Raw genomic sequence first — 18,905 nt, 5'->3', positions numbered from 1 at the left:
ACTAACTTAACGAAACGTTTGGTGCAGTGTCGGACTAAGAATCAGGATAATAACAAAATTTTATACAAATACAAAAAAATTGAACCCCAACGTCAACATTTTCTGCAAAATCCAAATCCTAACATCCAAATCCAAAACCCTTCTTTGTGTCTGTGACCCAAGTGTCGAAAACCTTACCCTCTTCCCTCCTTTTCTTTCCGCCATGGAAACCCAGTCGAGTTGAAACCCCACAAACAAGACTCGGAACCCAGTTCCCGGAGACATGCGTCTTCTTCTCCATCGGCCTTTCCGCAAGCTCTCCTTCTTATCCTCCTCAACCTCCGGGCTCCTAATGGCCTCCAAGCAACTACTCAAGTCCGCTACTTTTTCGAACCCACTGACCCCTTCTGCACACAGACACCCCTTCTGCAAAAAATTGAAGATTATTCTGCAAATTTGCATGTTTGAATTGAATTTGGGGATTTGAGTACTGGCTAAATTTAAATATGTCAAGCTCTATTTCTTTGTCTAACGGAGAGGGCCCAAGCGAGCTCAGAGGAATCAGACGACGGCGAAAGCGGAACCTTCCTTGGAGGTTTGCAGCACAGAAGTCATTGTTGGAGCTCTATGCAGCTGCAATTTGGTCGGGTCGCCGAGAATATCGCCATAGTTCTCTCATATTCGAAACGAGGGAATGGTCTTGGTGTGGTGCTGTGATCTCGTTGGATAGAGGACGCAACGCAGACGAAGCAAGGTCTTCGCAGAGGGAGGACGCCAAGCGGCGCAAAGGAGACGAAGCAGGTCTTAGCAATCCGATGGTTTTCGGGGTGCTTCGCTAAGACGACCTAGCGAGGGAGATAGTCCACACGAGTCCGGGCTAGTCCCACTTAAGTTAGTCCCCAAGCTTACCAAACATGGGACAATAATCCTAGCCAGTCCAATCCCACTTAAGAAGGTGAAACAAACGCACCCTAAGTCTACACGTTTGTATAAATAAGCATTTATGCTATGAATATAATTATCAAGTTTATAATTTCTACATTCTGTGTGTTCAAAAGTGGCCACAGAATTTGTGAACTTATAATCTTCTGTTGAGCAGGAAATATTTCTGGCCGGCTCGGAAACAATGGTCACTGACCGAGCTGCCATGCCACCCTGAGAAATACCTAAAAACACACAGGCTTTTGAGTTCTTTCCATTTGGAGCAGGAAGAAGAGTTTGTGCAGGCTTCCCACTAGCTCATAGAATGTTGCACCTTACTTTGGGCACCAATTTGACTGGGAACTTGGTGGAAACGTCACTAGAGGCAACATTGATTGGAAGGACAAGTTAGGGATAGCAGTGGCAGTGCCTAAAAAGTGCTCAACACTAGGTCAAATTATGTGGCCGGCGATGGCTTATAATCGTATTTCTTAGAAATAATTATGTGGTGGCCGAAAAGTTACCATCTTATTTGCCAAAAATCAGTAAGGTTCAAAGTGATCTCACATTTATCGCATTTTTGTTGGATAATGTTGTCGAATTATGCATACTATCTTGAAGAAATAATTTCCAAAACCCTAATCATGCATTCAAATCACTTTTTTCCTCACCAATGAATTGAGTAAATTAATGAGAATTAAGGATTAAAAAAAAAACAGTGCAAAATTAGAAACTTTAAGTCTGGAACATTTTTTATTTTTATTTTTTTACACGACGATATATTTACACTAAAAAGATAAAGAATTAATGGTATCAAATTCATCACAAACAAGATTCTTACTTAAAATATCTCACTTAAATATGCAAAAGAATATTACTAAACTGTAATATTACAAAACGGTATCATTTTTCCTACCTTATTGTCAAACACGTTTATTGTTATATGAGGAGTAGTATTAATATAAAAATGATTAAGGTGGGTTGTCTTGTCCTCCGAAAGTCCAAGGGATTAATCCAATCAAACGTTGCCATTTCAAGGTCTTCTGTGGGTAGATGCGTCACACAAACATACCAATTAATTTCTTTCAATTTACTATGGTTATATGAGACAAAATGATTCCTTCAAGTCTTGTGTTGATTCTTTCAAAATGATTCTCTAGTTTCAAAAATAAACTAATTAAAAACAAAATAAACACTAAAAATTTATTATAATATTTACATCACTGCCTAAGAACAGGTCGTAACTAATTTTTTTTTTTTTTTTATGTCGAATGTCGTAATTAATTCAATAATGTTCTTTATTACCTTTTCTAAACAATAATCAAAAGGCTAATAGTATGAGACTTTCCCATGAAATCTAGTTATAAATCAACAAAAACTTTGCTCAGTCTGCTCACAACAACCTACTGATTTTAGAGAGCAAAAACGTTACAATGCTTCATTTCTTCAACTTCAATGAGTGGAATTTTCTTGTCTGTTTGATAATCTTCTTTTTACCAGTTCTGGTCTTCTTGATCCGCCGGAGTTCATCAAGCTCGGGTCACCGTAGGCTTCCTCCCGGACCCAAAGGATGGCCTGTAATCGGCAACATGTTCGACCTCGGCACAATGCCACACAGGACTCTCACTGACCTAGGACACAAGTTTGGCCCTGTAATTTGGCTTACACTTGGTGTGAGAAACACTATGTCAGTTCAATCTGCCAAGGCAGCTGCAGAGTTTTTCAAAAACCATGACCTCTCATTTGTAGAGCGCACAGTCAACGAAAACGCTAGGGTTCATGACTACCACAAAGGTTCCCTGGCAATGGCCCCGTACGGCACACACTGGCGCGTGATGAGGCGGTTAGTGACAGTGGAGATGGTGGTGAACAAACGCATCAACGAGACGGCTTTCATAAGAAGAAAGTGCATAGACAACATGCAGTTGTGGATTGAAGAGGAAGCGTCCAAAGTCAAAGAAGGGCGTGGGGTTCATGTGGCGCGTTTCGTGTTCCTTATGACTTTCAACCTTCTTGGCAACCTCATGTTGTCTAGGGACTTGGTGGATCCGAATTCGGAAGAAGGGATGGAGTTTTTTAAAGCAATGAATGGACTGATGGAGTGGAATGGGAGTGGCAACGTGGTAGATTTTTTTCCATGGCTGAGGTGGCTTGATCCGCAAGGCCTGAAGAGGAAGATGAAAAGGGATCTTGGAAAAGCTATACAAATTGCCTCTAAGTTTGTCAAAGAACGCATCCAAGAGAGGGAGGTGGGTGGAGAGAAAACTAAGGACTTCTTGGATGTGTTGCTTGAATTTGAAGGCAACGGAATTGACGAGCCAGCTAAAATCTCTGATCACGATCTCAATATTTTCATACTGGTAAGTTTTTTGTTAGCTCTAAATTAACCTTCAAATTTGTTGAAATGTTGTATTGTCATACTGCCTGAGAAATTGTGAATTTGGATTATCATTAGCTTGATTATTGCCTTAACGCTGTGTTCGAGATTGACATCTGACAATATATATATCTCGCACGAGAACATTAATTACCCTTCACGTTTCACTTAAGGAATGAAAAGTGAGAAACTGAAAATGTGTGGTGTGGTGCAGGAAATATTTATGGCTGGTTCAGAAACAACAAGCAGCACCACAGAATGGGCATTGACCGAGCTGTTATGCAACCCGGCAACGCTTGTCGAGGCGAAAGCCGAGCTCAATCGAGTAATAGGTCCAAGCAGAAAGATTGAAGAGAGTGATATCGACAATCTTCCATACTTGCAGGGCATAATCAAAGAAACACTCAGATTGCATCCACCAATTCCTTTCCTAGTACCAAGAAAGGCAATGCATGACACCAGTTTCATGGGGTACTTTGTACCCAAAGACACACAGGTGTTTGTGAATGCTTATGCAATTGGAAGAGATCCAGATGCGTGGCGTGATGAGCCGACGTTGTTTAAGCCCGAGAGGTTCATAGGCTCAAAGACTGATTACAGGGGGCAGAATTATGAGTTGGTTCCGTTTGGAGCTGGGAGAAGAATGTGTGCCGGTGTGCCTCTGGCTCATAGAATGCTGCATCTTACATTGGGGACGTTGCTTCACCAATTTGATTGGTCACTGGATGCAAATGTTACTAGAGAAACCATGGATTGGAAGGACAAGTTGGGGATAACAATGAGAAAATCTGAGCCATTGCTAGCAGTGCCCACGAAGTGCTTCTTATAAGGTTTGATCAAGACTTTTGATATGTCTCATTTGATTGTTTCTGGACAACAATCTTGCATGTTATTTTTATTTTTTAACAAAAGATATTATCTACACTAGGGGATGGGAGAGTGGGTTAAGCCTCAAAATGGGTCATCAATAATGTGGTTTAAATTCGTTTTTTGCGATAATCAAACATAAGATCTCTCACTTACAAGTGAAGAAAAATAGCACTAGACTATAGTACTAAATAGCGCGCATGTTAAGCCTTTTGAATAGTTGACCTTCACCATTGATGTTCATGTGTCTTGAATGCTTGGTTCTAATAATCAACTTGTTTAATATTGGAATATTGTGGCCAACACTAAATTTATTCACCGAAAGACGTGACAATGTTCTATTAATGCTTTTACCAATGACCATGATAAGAGTCCACTTTGACACTCATTTATTTTGAAAAACAATGCTTGACTCCTCAAGATAAAGGAGGAATTCTTACTCAATTCATTTAGTGACCGATTCAGATAAATTTGTGTTTCTAGCCAAAACTGTTCATATTATAATTTACTTTGTTAAAATCATCTCTTTAAAAAATTAATTTTATAAGTTGTCTAGTCAATCAATTGTAACAAAAAATAGACAATTTTTACCAAACCCTTCTATTTATTTTTATACGATTCGATGATTGAAACATTATTGCTAATAAATAATAATATTACGTCAAACTGTTACTCAACTTATGTGCTACAACAACGTTGTATTATAAGATGTGTGAAAGCCACAAGTTGGGTGAAAAAAGTCTTAAAATCTACGTTGTATGGCATTATTGAAGAATCATTGCGTAGAAAAGGAGATCAATTGAATGATTACGCATGGTTTTTTATTAGTAAAAATTACATAACAAAAAGTTAATCATTTGGATCTTTCCTTGTAGTTGGTATGATAAGGGCCCTACCGGCTACCTAATCGTTTGGTATGCAGACGAGACGAGACAGAACGGAATGGGACGGAACAGAGATGGAGCAAAGATGCCCTCGGATGGAAACAAGGAGGAAGAAGAAGGAGACGGAGAGGTTATAATTTTGTATTCCACAGATATGGAACAAGTCGTTCTAAGGGGGTGAGGCGGAACGAAAATTCACCCAAAATTCGTCCCGTGGAACAGCGCATTCCACCAGTTTTAGACACACCAAATGTGGAACTAAACGCCTCGTTTCACTCCATTCCGTCTCGTCCCACGTACCAAACGGACAATGCAGTCAAGACATGAACGATTTCTGACCATTGATACATATGAAGAACATAATTAACCAACAGTCAAAACTTGCCCACTAGGACTGACCATAGCAAAATATGATCTTTCCAAGTTAAAGACTGGTTAGTGGTGTTACAAGATACAGCCTATGCTTGGTTCGGTTCGGTTTGAGTTCAATTTTGGTCAACTCAGTTGTCTTCGATTGTTTTCCCTTGGTCTGCTTCGGTTTCCCTGTTTGTTGGTTTTTTTGTCCAATCCGAGTCTCTAATACTTCCGAAAGAGGAGTGATTTTGCCTTTTCACATCTTGCAATCCTCTTTAGACATTTCTTGTAGTCATCGGATTGAATAGATCAAATGAGAGTCAAGGAACAAAATGAGGCGTAGGAGTCGAGGAGGGCAAAAGGGAGTGCGGCAATCATTTCACCTTCCGAAAAACAGATATGGATATGTCAAAAGAGCAGTGCAAATATACCATTCCGTGATGCCGCAGAGTTTCGAATTACAAGATATGCTTTACAAGAAAGTGACCGTTGGCCCCCAATTCATCCATCATATGAACAAATGAAAGATTCTTTGAGTTCCACGAAGAAAAACAAAATACAAAAAGAGAAGCCAAACGTGTTAATTTGATGCCTTAAACATCTCAAGAGTGGAGTTATTCGATATCCGATCGCTTAGAAATACCTCTTCGAAGTGTTGTCATGTAACTCATGCTTCTCTAAATCACTTCATTGATTGAACATCATCTTATAATGCAAGTTCAAAACGCTATTGCCGTCTCCAGAATTTCTTGAGAAATTTCATCCCGTTTGAGCATATAATCATCGTATGGTCGGCTGCCACCAGCGTCTCGCAAAGCCTTCCTATTAAGTTCGTCAACCATGCACATGTAGTTCAGACCTATGAGAAGCTCTGTAATTGCAGCTTCAGTTTTAGCCTGACTTGCAAAGTAGAGGGTCTGGACCAGAAGCACATTCGTCTTGGAAACTTCCTGCTGCTTCATAATTTTGCGGTCAGAATGCCACCGTATCATGTTATGGGCTAGTGGAGCAAGCCATTCCAAGATCTGCTCCATCGCCAGATTCCACTCTCCTGCAAGGTCAGGATTGTAGACAGATGATCCCGTAGTTTTGGCATATGACTTCAGTCTAGCTCTCAGAGCAGTCCTTATAGTTGTGGTCAACATGTTGTAAAGATTAGATCTTTCGTCAAGGCTGATCAAGTGAGGTGATGAAGCTATCTTTTCAATCAAAACAATCACATGTGCGTAATGGAGCGCTAGAGCAGCATCGCCAAGGGTAGATGGCGGAGCATTCAGTAGTGTACATTTTGAATTGAACAGGGATAGTTTAGAATAGATGCCATGACTGAAAGATTGGGATCCCATATGTGTGTACTTTAAGCTATCAAAATGTTTGATACCCGTACTTCTCAACCTCATAGAACCACCCATTTCAGGCTTGCAGCTCTCAAAAACAGGAGAATTACTTCCACCCATCATGCATCCTTTAAACGGACCAAGATGAGCAAACCGTTTGGGTTTTAGTTGGGAGTAACTTCCATGTTGGATGGATGACTGGTGATGAGCTTGCCGCTGGTTGTTTGTTCTATTCTTGCGAGCATTAAGCCTCGTCTTTGCAAGCGACCTCCCAAGAGGTCCAGACCCACATAGATTACCATCAGATGGATGAACAGAAGAGTGCATAAGAGCAGAAAATGAATGACTGCGAGAAAGACAAACAGAATTGATAACTTCAGAGCTATCCATTCCCTCTCCCAAAGCCATTTGATGAAATCCAAAGACAAACTTTATCCTATCTAACATTGTAAAAAGGGATCTTGCCAAAAGTCGGACAGTGTAATCATATGTTCTACTCCATGGAGACATCTCTTGTAAACCTTTTACTTCTTGACGCCGCCACATTACCTTCTGTTGAAACTCGAGCAATTTTACCCGATTTACATCAGGATTAGCACGCATTCTCCTCAGAGTTTGCTCAAGCTCCGCCAGCACTTCCAGCTCCTGGGATAGTTGCATTGTTGCTTCAATAAATCTCTTCATTTTCTTCACTTTCCTCTCCATTTTCTTCCACTTGTATGCCCACCCAAGCCACTGAAAACCATTCTCCACAGGGTCATCAAAAAATTCTTCAAAACAGTGATACACAGGGTCGGTGCACTTCTTCCCAAGCCTGACAACAGACACTGCCAGATATCCCAAATTCTCAATTATCTCATTCAGTGCAATTTCCATCAAGTAATAGTCGTCATCAGACACAAGCCTTCTGACCCCAATAGAGTAAACAACCTCTTCCCTCAACCTAAGCATCTCATTCTCACTCACACTATTCCATAAATCAACCACCTTTAACATCAACCCAGCAACTTCAAAAGCCAGAACGCCAATCACCGGCTTGTCAGCCTCCGCCACACGACTCCATGAGAACCTCAAACTACCTAACCAGGACTCAGACACGATCTCACTCCCCATTTAAGCACATACACTGCAAAGTGCAAACCAACCCAAAACAGAAATCTCAGTAGATCTCTTTCCTGTCCCTAAACAAGAAGTTGAACTTTATTATATTGTTAAACACAAACAAAATCACAATTTCTTGACCCAAAAAACCCCAGAATTTCATAGAATTAACCCTAAATCCCAAAATCCACCTTAGCTCAATACTGAACCGAAACACTAATATACAACAATTCTGGTTCTAACCCTTCATTTGGTTGCTCGGTAAGAAATTGAAAATAGGGAATCAAACAGTAACTGAAAAATCAAATCCCCCCTCATATCAGCAAATTTAATACCCAAAAATCAAATAACGAAATTAATATTTTCCCGGGTCCCAAACAGAAGAATTCCAACATTTTCTCACCAACCAAACAGCCCTCACAGATTCAAACGACAATACACCAACACAAGCATATACATGGTACCAACTCTGTGCATACAGACAGTAGGAGGAAAACTCACCGTTTAGTTCGAACAAGGTGGAAGCTTGACATCAATCTGAAGCGCAGAACCAAACAGAAATGATTGAGCTACAGAAACAGAGGGAGGAGGAGGAGGGTTTGAGCGATTCGGGGTTTGGGGGTCCGTGTTGGAGGGAGTGGGTAGGTTTTTACCGTACGCACCACCTGCGTACATATAGCCGCGCCGGCAACGCGGAAGGGAGACAAAGCTCAAGGCGAAAAGACTCCGAAACAAGTCATAATGGGTCCAATCGAGGTGAAAAAACAGGATACTACATGGCTTGGGGATACTCCAAATTCTTTCCATTTTTGGTACTTTATTATAGAAGCCTAAAGGGACGGTTTGTTTCCGTGGGGATACGATTGTCGAATGATATCCCTTGTGGTAAAAGTAATTAGGATTTAAGAATTTGTGGTGAAATATGTTAGGATTTATATTCAAAATTAAAAATTTCGTCTACTCTTCATCAATTATTAGCAAGTGAGCTACATATATAAGGCTAAAACATAACTCTTTTAATTGTTAGCACAAGAGCCTCACATATGAGCCTTATGTGCTAACAATTAACGAAGAGTTGACGAACTTTTCAATTTTAGGTCTAAATCCTAACAAACTTTCACCACAGAAGCTTAAATCCTAAGGTTTGTACGACATGAGCTATCTTTCGAGTACCCTATCATCACATGAACTAATAATCTAATTAGGTCTTTTTATATTAGGCTCACCTAATATATTTATTTAATTTATTTTTTCTATGCATAATTACTCGATGTACGTTAGCTTTGATCTAGTTGTATTTTTGTTCCGAGCACGAGGTTTTTAGTTTGAATTCTTTACTTTAATTGATGTGAGAAAAATTACTCGATATATATTTTTAAACTTAAGTGATTATGAGTATTATTAATTACGAGATGTCATGTATCCTAAATGAAGAACCAAAGTGCATGCATTAGCACTCCTAAACAAGTCTTATATTAAAGTTCAAGGGCTTAATCTTAAACCATTGAATGCGGCCACAAATATGAACAAGCAAAGCATATAGGTTGAACAACTTAAAGACACTAAAATACGTATACTTGGTGTAGTATTTGATTCTATGATCCAACAATGATTCTTATTTTTTATGAGGAAAAAAAAGGCATGAACGTTATTTATATCATAAATGTGACATTGTCAAGGCAAAAGCGAGTATATTTTTGGAGGATTTTAGTGGGTTAAGGCATCTAATGTAATTTTATATTAATAGGGACGTGTATTTGTGAGTGGGCGTTGTTGGACATGGACTTGGTTTTTGTGGTTGGGAAGAGCATTGGGAATTTCATTGTGGGGTTGGGTTGGGCCGCCAGTGATTGAGGCCAACAACAACAAAGAAGAAAGAAAGAAACGGAGAAATTGTGGCATCAATTATAAGCTTGGAATCTCCTTCAGTAAACTCCTCCTTACAATTTTTGACCTTTGCATATCTCAAAGCATCACGAAGAGCAAGATTTTCAGCAACATAAATTGTCCTTTCTTCAAGATTGCGGCCGCCAACCACAATAGGTGAACCGTTTAGCATCTCTTATGATGAAACTAGTAGCAGCCTTAGAACCCAAAATAGAGCCATCAAAATTAATTGAGATGAATCATGAACATGAGTTGCATTCTAGGTACAAATTGATCTTAAATTTTTATTGGCAAGGTAATATTGCCTGTCAACTATAGCAACAACCATAGGAACCTTAGCAGGATGGGCCTTGCAATCATGGAAAGTAGGATTATTGCTATCATTCCACACTTGCCAACAAATTAGAAGAGCCTTACTTAGATCAGAAAGTTCGAATTCATATTCACATTTAGCTGGGATAGCCAATAAATCAAAAATGAACTTGCATTCACGGGCATTGGCCCATTGGAGATCCTCCAAACATCTTGAGAAAAGCTGCAATTACAAAGAGACTATTACAAAAAGGGGTGTGATATCCATACACCCTATTTTACTTCTTACACACCCCTTGATAATTTATTTCCGTTGATCTTCTTCAATTCATTCGATCTGATGGCCGAAAATTAAAAAAGTGTGTGAAAAGTAAAATGGGGTGTGTGGATATCACACCCCTTACAAAAAAGGTAAATAGGGTTAGTATTCGGAAAAAATCTAAGCAATTTCTTTCTTGTTTGTAACCTGCCTCTCAAGAGCTGGAAGGCATCAGTTATTTTTTTTAGGACATTTAAAACACATCATGCTTGATTGGGCAAACCAGATAAGTTGGACTTAATTAGGGTCAGCCTACCAGCTCTTGAGAGGTATTTGCCTTCCAACCTGCAAGCTTCTTTTTAACTTTGAGAATAAGCTCTTTAGCATTAGTAGGGTCCATCCAATAAATTATACTATGGATTCCTAAATGCTTACCAATAGTTGTTTTATGTTGAATTTGCATGATATTAACAATATCACTTCTCAAATTGTAAATAGTATTATTAGAAAAATAGAGAGATGATTTATGGAAGTTAATCCTTTGTGAGAGGCCGAGGTTAACTTACCGAGGGTATTCATGATGCTCCTAGCTGCCTTACATGATGCTTTGCTAAAAATTAAACAATCATCTGCAAAAACAAGATTAGAAATTCTAAACTCAAAGGGGGAAGAGAGAATGCCAACCTTATTTTTAGGATTACTAGCTAACATATTCAGTTGTCTAAAAATATTTGTCGTTCTAATTCAAGAAAATTAGAGAAGATTAATTTTTGACATTAGATGATAATCAAACGGCTACATACGTACGAATATAAAAGTCTAACGAGCAAAGGGGGCAGCAGTGATGGCACACAGAATTAGCGTTGCAACATATTTAATACTGCATTGACCGTCAACGGTCTTACTCACATATTACTTTCCTCTGTTTTTTTGTATTTTTTATTAAACCTTTTATTTTATTTTCTTTATTAGGGCGCCCTGATTATTAAATTAGTAAAGTAAAATGTTTTTATCACAAGTTACAACTCTAAAATAAGAAATTTATATTTTTTTTATACCACTATTATAGTTACACTATTAAATTGTAGTGCTAAATAATAATATAAGAAATTCATGTAAGTGGAAAATTGATAGAAATCCACAACACTGCTATCAATGTTACTCAAAATATAGAAGGTATTCAAACTTAGGTGATGGAAGAAAATGTATTGCTTTAACCAACTTCGATATGTTTAGATATGCAAGTTACCTAATGTATTTGTTTATTTTTTTTATTTTCCTTGATGTTTTTCTTTTGTTGACCCAAATTGTTTCTTTTTTGTCAATGTACTGAGACGCGATTACTGCTACAAAAACGTTATGATTTAATGGCGAAACACTTTGCACATGAAAGTGCGTTATTAAATCGAAATGTCACATCACATTAAACTCGTTTCATGCAAATCATTTTACAGGGGGAGGGTGCTATGTAGGGATGACAACGGTTTGGTTTGGGGACGAAAACACTATAATTAGCCTTATAACCACGAAAATTAACCGTATCCACAACCACAAATTAACCATCATAGATTATCCATAACTATATCCACTGGGTGATGGATTCTCAATTGGTTAATGGTTATATCTATTTTCGTCAATTAAAAAAATTATATTCATTCAATTAATGCATTATAATATAATAGATACTAATTTCATCATTAAATATTCACATCCACTAAGGGAAAAAGACAAAACAAATTGTCAAATATCTCTTTCATAAACACCATTGAGTTATCATTGGTTTTGATTCAAAATTTTTGAGCTTTCTCACAAAATGCAACTTTTGTAATTCAAGATAATATGTTTGGTGAATATACAAAATATTATACAATACTATATTATATTATATATACAATATGTATTACTCGGGTCAGATTTAAAAACAGATATGAATCGGGAATCCCTATAACCTTACCTAAAAGTATAACCGAATAATATTTTCGATATTTCTCCATATCTAAAACATAAGCGAATTTTCGTCCTAAATTCATTCTATTCGAACGGATATCCACGATTGATCAAGTTTAACAGTTTGAACTTTGAATTGCCATGGTAGGGCTATGTTTATCAAAACTTTAGGCGCCCATTGGCATGAGTTTTTTTGGAAATAATGAAATCCGAGAAGAAACGATTTAGAGTTAGAAAACGTAAGCTTGGGATTTGAACTTTTCTTGCAGCTTAATAAATTAAAATATATTTTTATATTACTATTTTATGGCAGGTTATAGCTTTTACAGCACAGCGCTTGTTTGACTGCATTTTTAATCCAAGCGACTTCTTTTTCAGAAATCCAAAACAAGTTTTAATTTTCCCGGTCTTTCACACCAAACTTAAAAAACAGCAGAAATCGTTTGCAATTACAAAACTACCCTTCAAATTTAACTTTTATCCCGTCAAGGACCTCATTGCCATCTGTTGTGCTACCGATATTGCCCTTCCTTTTCCTTGGTTTTTATTTAAATAGTCAAAGTTCTCTTTCCTCAATAAAAATAAAAAGTGAAAAGTGTGTAGTGGCAATATTTGAATCTATTGAAAAAATAGCTTGTAGTGAAAGCAAGGCTTTTATCGTTTTTTCAGGATCTTGCACTAAACCAAATGATTTGCTTCCTCATAAAAAATAAAAAATGATTTGCAATATGTTTCTTTCACTTACTTTTGGTATTTATATTTCCTTTAGTTTTATTATTTATTGACATTTCATTTATTTAAAAAAAATTATTTTTACCATTTATTTGTACTATCGTTTTAATAAAGTTGAAACATACCGGTGTTGCTGGGCCCTTCCTCTATTAGAAAAACGGTACAGATAGATAGTAAATGTAACACTATTCTTATTTTTTTGAGTTTGTTTTTCAAAAATGTTATTCTTACTATCTATTGTACAATCTCTCTAATAGAGATGTGACCTACATGCAGACCCTACCTCTATTAGAAAGATGGTACAACTAGATGGTAAGTGTAACATTACTTTTTATTTTTTGAACAAAGTTTGGGAGATTACATTTTTGTATCATGATGTACCATACGATGTGAAAAATTAATTAATAAATTTATCTCATTAAATATTGATTATATGCATCACTTGCCGCATCAGATGTAAACCAATGTGGTATAAATTTATAATTTCTTTAGCATTACTTTTATTGTTAATACAACACTTTAAAATTGAAATTACAATAGTTAAGATATTTCCTTATCAAATTTGTCAAACCAAGAAAATATTTGTTCAAATATGTTTTGATATTGACCAAAAATAATATGAACATGAAAATAAAAAAGAAAAATAAAAAAGGAAGAAAGAAATTAATACAATGTCCTAAAATAGGAGGGGTAAAAGCGTAACTCAACTCTCAAATAGATAAACAGAGCCTGATGGTAATTTGGTTTGAGGAGAGAGACAGTGCAAGTCCAGACAAGAAAATCTGAGAACAGCAGTTTTCAGACCTTTTCACCTCCATTAATGGAGGGAAGGAAGTTTGTATAAACTCTCTCTCTCATATCACCACCTTCTACTACACTTCTGCCGCCTTTTCCAGATCAACCCATTTCTTCCAATTAAGTTTCGACTCAAACCCCCAAAAGTTTCTTCAATTCCTTCTCAATCCTCAGTCTCTGTGTTCCTCCTCTGTTTCTGGTTATGGAGGAAAAGGAGAGCACCTTTTCTGGGTCACCCGGCAACTCGGAGACCGAGTCACCCCCAGTGACTCAGAAGGTGAGTATGCCCATGGCAGCCATGGCGGCCGTGGATGCCACCGTGAGCTCGGAGGAGAATTACAACAACACCCCTGTTTCGGAAACAACCCAAGCCACAGAAGTTGCAGCAGCAGCAAGTGTTGGGCGTGGTGATTTGTCTGGGAAGAAGAAGAGAGGGAGGCCCAGAAAGTATGATGCAGATGGGAATTTGAGGCCGGGGTATAATAGTAATAATAAAAGCAATAAGGGTGGCGCTGTCCCACCGCCTCCGCCGGGGTTTTATCTTTCATATCCCCTGTCGTCTGAGTTTTCATCTTCTTCCAAAAGAGGAAGGGGGAAGCCTTCTGGATCCGGCAACTGGCAGATTCTTGCTTCTTTGGGTAAGTTTATCAACGGGAAGGACTACCTGTACAAAAGTTGGAATATTTTGTTTTTTGGGTTTTCTCTGTGTTTGTTTGTTTGGTTGCCGAGAAAATGCTGCAACAGGAAAGAGATTTTGACAGAAATACAGGATACTGTGGTTGGTACTTGGTTTGGTTGCTGGTCAGTTGTGTTTATGTTTTTTTTTCCACATTTTCTGATGTATAAATCTCAACTTACCTACCTAATAGAAGAAAAAGAAACCTTTGTTTTTCTTGTTAAAATATGTAATTTGTAAAAATAACCAGAGTTAATGACCACAGCTTTTGTTTTCTTGCATTTTCTCACCAACCAAACAGTCCTAGGAAAATCAGTCTCACACTTATGGATGGTCAAAGATCTGAAATTTCTATTGGGATTTTTGTTTATAGGAGTTTAGATTTTGGTGTGTAATATTTGCAACTTGATTTTGGCAGGAGGGTTGTTTGCAAACACAGCTGGTGGGGACTTCACACCACATGTGGTTAATGTTAGCACTGGGGAGGTAAAATTTCCTCTATTCACCGATCGTCAACTGCGAAAATTCTTTGGTATTTCGGAGTATCCTATACTATGGGATTTTTAACCGTTAGATTTTGGGGTTGCATGAAAAAACTAACAAAAGGGTACACAAAAATTGTGGAAGTGCAGGATGTTGCAAGCAAAATATTTTCAATTTCTCACAAGGGTCGAGGCGTTTGCGTTCTCTCAGCAAATGGAGCTGTTTCTAATGTTACCATTCGCCAACCGGGTTCTTCTGGCGGCATTCTCACATATGAGGTATCATCTCACATCTCTTTCTGTCAACATCACTCGGGTTTTTTCCCTTTACTTTTTGGTGGGTCATGTTCCATGGGAAGCAAATAGTATCGCTCATCATCTAGCTCGGTTTAGTCCACAATGTTGGGAGTTATGGTTAATGGATTATATTCATGCCGAGTCTGTAACTGGTTTGTCATCTACCGACATGTGAGGCGTCTTTTTCCTTAGTCGAGCTTTTTCCCACTGGGTTTTACTCGGTTAAGGTTTTTTCAGAGGCTGTAGTTATGTTCACATGTGCGTCTATGTTTGTCGTGGTTATATGAATGAAATCATCTTTTGCCCTCAAAAGAAAAATATGTCTTAGAAATTTGTATCTTTTGGATTTGGTTTTTAGCCTCATGGTGCTTGAGAAAGTCAAATTAAAATTGTGCAATGAATCTTTCAAACCTTTTCGGGATTGATAACGAACTAACAACAGTTTTGCTGCTTTCTGCTATTTAATGCTGTTTTTTTTTTCCTGCTACTATTGTGCTCGGTTTGTATGTCATTAGGGGATTGGATTTGTTTAGCATCCTCTAAAACATAATTTTTTGCAGGGACGCTTTGAGTTACTGTCTTTATCTGGGTCATTTACCGTCACTGAGATTGGTGGTGTAAGAAGTAGAACTGGTGGCTTGAGCGTCTCGTTGGCAGGCCCAGACGGTCGCGTAATAGGTGGTGGCATTGCCGGTGTGCTAACTGCTGCGAGCCCTATCCAAGTAAAGTCCTTCCTTTCACATTTTCATTGGAATTGCTTGGTATTGGTAAAACCCGTGACCTTTTATCCCCTCATTTGCTATACCATTATACTTGAGCACCCTCAGAGTCTAATGATGTAAAATGAATGGAGGGACGGCAGAAAGTTACCTGCAGTTGGGATACTGAGGTGGCATTATTCCAAGTCAATCACGCGCGGTCATGTGTTTTAACTTTCCCACAGGCCAATAAATGATTTGTCTAGGGATAGGCACAGTCGCCAATTTCTTTTGACATCTGTTATAGTTTATCACTACCCAGTTTAACGAAACTAATTTGTCTGCTTAAACTGTTGTTAGAAAGGTTGTGTTATTTCTAGTTATTTTCTTAGGTTGAGTTCTTTCTGGTGAAAAAAAATTAAAAGCAAAAATCGAAGCCATTTTTGACAAAGGTGTGTGTTGTTTATGGTTAGATTGTGGTTGGAAGCTTCATGCCAAATGGATACAAGGCACATAAGGTCAGGAAGCATTATCGTGAGAATACAGTAGGTTCCCCAATCTCAAGTGCTCCAGATACAGTCACTGCAGCAACTCCCATCTCTCAAGCACAACCTGAAACTGAATCCAGACTGAATGCAATATCCCCTTTACCGGCAAATAGCCACGGAGGAGAAGCAAATAAAAGCATGATCCAAATGCACGGCACCAGTGTTATATCCACTAATGCTGGTTGGAATGGTGCGGATCTCAAGTCAGAACACAGGCCATCCCCAGACATTAATGTATCCGTTCCTGGTGTATCTGTAACTGGTGCTTAGAATAAGGTGCGTATCATATGTATGCTGCAGTGTGACGAAGCTTCACCACAGACGTACTTAGAGGAAGACGCAGCAGGGCATACATCAAACTAATCAATTTTTTATTATTTATTATTGCTGTTGTAACATGGAGATTTTAGTGAGAGATTGTAGGAAAATTAATAGACATTTGCAACATTTGTTTTAGCTTGACATGCTTGCTTTATAAGCAACAATTATTGATTAAATACTCTCTGATGATGGTTATCACTTGCTACTGATCATATATACCTAGATGGTTTCCATAACGGCTATCGGGATCACGGTTACCTTGGTTTTCATCCTTCTTTGCTAGAGACTGAAAACAAGAAGCATCTTTCTTGGTCCTCAGTTGAGCTTCTCAGGCGAAAGGCCACAGTTGCATCCCACGTCTTTGTTGTCATCATCGCCATCACTGCCATGCGGAGCGCTATGATAATCATCGTCGCCATGTCGTGATAACGAAGCTTTTTCTGACGACTCGTTTCAGCCATATAGTTCAAAACAATGCTCTAGCTAGTAATCGGTAACATATTACATATGCTGTTGGTGTTATCAATTTATGTATAGGAGGAGAGGATAATGCAACTGATGCAATAACACGACTGCAGGCTTTTCAACTTGTGAAAATTTAATTAAACCGAATAGGTATTGCTCCAACTTCCAAGTTTCAATTCATATTTGGAAACTGAAAAGAAGAACCCCTTCAAATTCGTCAATTGCTCAGCTGCTTGGAGACTGGTAGGGGTGTGTTCGGTTTTAATCGGATTAGTTTTTTGCCGTAAGTTTAATTTTTTTTCGATTTATTTTGATTTGGTTCAATTACGGTTCAGTTTACGTTTTGGTTCGGTTTTATTTTTCATAAAAATTTAAAATAATTTTTTTAATCTAAAAATTCACATGAAGGAATATGCGGGTGTTCATTGAGATGGTGAGTGTGATGATGATGATCTACCAAGGAAACATGCATATATGATATTTCAACAAAATGAGGTATTTGGTTTCTCAGCTCTCAATCCCTCTTCCTCTCTGTCTCTGCCGTTGGATTGGATTCGATTTGTGCTAATTCCACAACCACCAAGCTGGTCTTGGGATTTCTATTTGGCTTGAAGTTTTCAACGTGTTTGAGACTAAAACTATATTAATAATCGATTTGAAATTGAGTTTAAAAAATAAAATCCAATATAAATAAAAGTAATTATATTTAATTCGGTTCAGTTGGTTTTGTTCAGTTTTGGAACCACTAAAACGGAAACCAAACCAAAACATTTTCATTCAGTTTTTTGTTCAGTTCAGTTTTTTTTTCAGTTTCAGTTCGGTGTTCGGTTCGATTTTTTTGGGTTTTTGGTTTTTTGAACCCACCCCTAGATACTAGACAAGCTTTGATCACCTGCACATTTTTTTTCACAAGTGATCGATTGAGATTTAACTAGGTCATTTCTAGTCAAGGAGGGTTAACGTAGCGTTTGTCCGTGTTTTAGCCCTCTAAAATTAATATTTTAAAGACCACTTTTGGGCTAAATTTTTTCATCTCCAACCATGCAGGACTATATTCTATTTTATTGCTTTTGGGGGCCAAACTTAGTTTGCCCTGGGGTTACATGTTGACTGCTTTAGAGATAAACTTAACCTGATTCTTTTAGCCCGGTTCCCTTTAGACCTTTCGCTGGTGACTGGTTTTGTCAATTTTAGGGCTAAATGTGACCTATAGCTAGGGATATAAATCAGCTCAAAATAGTTGAGCTCACACTCTGTTCGGCTCGTGTTTGGCTCGTCGAAGCTGGGCTCCTCAATAAACCAAGCCAAGCCTAGTTTGACTCAATTAATAAACAAGTTAAGCTTTAGCATTTGTATGTTCGACTTGTAAAACTTGTGAGCAACTCAAATTTTTTTACGAGACAACTCAAGGTAGACTTGAGCTCGGTTCAATTGTTCAAGCTCAACAAATAATAATACTATAAAAAATTCATGTCTTCACCTCTTGACAAAAAATTCACTCCCTTAGTGCATATAATATCCTTTATTTTAGTTGGGTGTCTTTATTGGTACCCAACTTTAAATTAAGTTCACCTAACTAAAAAGTTCCTCACTAAAATTCTCAATTTGTCACTCAATTTTAAGTTCACCCAACCAAGAAAAATCTTCTCTCATTGATTTGTTGAAA

At 37.9% G+C, this 18,905-nt stretch overlaps 3 protein-coding genes across 5 annotated transcripts; 2 read left to right on the top strand and 1 right to left on the bottom strand.

Moving 5' to 3' along the window:
- Positions 1-2,256: 2,256 nt before the first annotated feature.
- LOC103454778 (cytochrome P450 76A2-like) lies at positions 2,257-5,098 on the top strand. 2 transcript variants are annotated; one of them, XM_008394378.4, is made up of 3 exons: positions 2,257-3,260; positions 3,492-4,107; positions 5,020-5,098. In XM_008394378.4, the coding sequence occupies exons 1-2, from the start codon at positions 2,334-2,336 to the stop codon at positions 4,104-4,106; spliced, it is 1,542 nt and encodes a 513-aa protein (XP_008392600.3). In that variant the 5' UTR covers positions 2,257-2,333; the 3' UTR covers position 4,107; positions 5,020-5,098. The 2 variants fall into 2 exon arrangements, with proteins under 2 accessions (XP_008392600.3, XP_017177997.3); XM_017322508.3 differs by lacking the exon at positions 5,020-5,098 and having other exon boundaries at positions 3,492-4,435.
- Positions 5,099-5,788: 690 nt separating this feature from the next.
- On the bottom strand, positions 5,789-8,629 carry LOC103454712 (protein PSK SIMULATOR 1-like). Of its 2 annotated transcripts, none has more exons than XM_008394312.4 (2): positions 8,322-8,629; positions 5,789-7,894 (listed from the first exon to the last, which is right to left on the bottom strand). In XM_008394312.4, exon 2 carries the CDS (start codon positions 7,830-7,832, stop codon positions 6,102-6,104), a length of 1,731 nt encoding a protein of 576 aa, XP_008392534.3. In that variant the 5' UTR covers positions 7,833-7,894; positions 8,322-8,629; the 3' UTR covers positions 5,789-6,101. The 2 variants fall into 2 exon arrangements, with proteins under 2 accessions (XP_008392534.3, XP_008392533.3); XM_008394311.4 differs by having other exon boundaries at positions 5,789-7,900; positions 8,322-8,618.
- Positions 8,630-13,666: 5,037 nt separating this feature from the next.
- Positions 13,667-16,969, top strand: LOC103454714 (AT-hook motif nuclear-localized protein 1-like). The gene is made up of 5 exons (XM_008394313.4): positions 13,667-14,390; positions 14,847-14,914; positions 15,061-15,189; positions 15,768-15,929; positions 16,379-16,969. Exons 1-5 carry the CDS (start codon positions 13,955-13,957, stop codon positions 16,721-16,723), a joined length of 1,140 nt encoding a protein of 379 aa, XP_008392535.1. The 5' UTR covers positions 13,667-13,954; the 3' UTR covers positions 16,724-16,969.
- The last annotated feature ends 1,936 nt before the right edge of the window (positions 16,970-18,905 follow it).

This window comes from Malus domestica, chromosome 14 (assembly GCF_042453785.1).
Source record: "Malus domestica chromosome 14, GDT2T_hap1".
NCBI classification, from domain to species: domain Eukaryota; kingdom Viridiplantae; phylum Streptophyta; class Magnoliopsida; order Rosales; family Rosaceae; genus Malus; species Malus domestica.
Note: the sequence above shows the minus strand (reverse complement) of the source record. Positions and strands in the feature narration are given on the sequence as shown.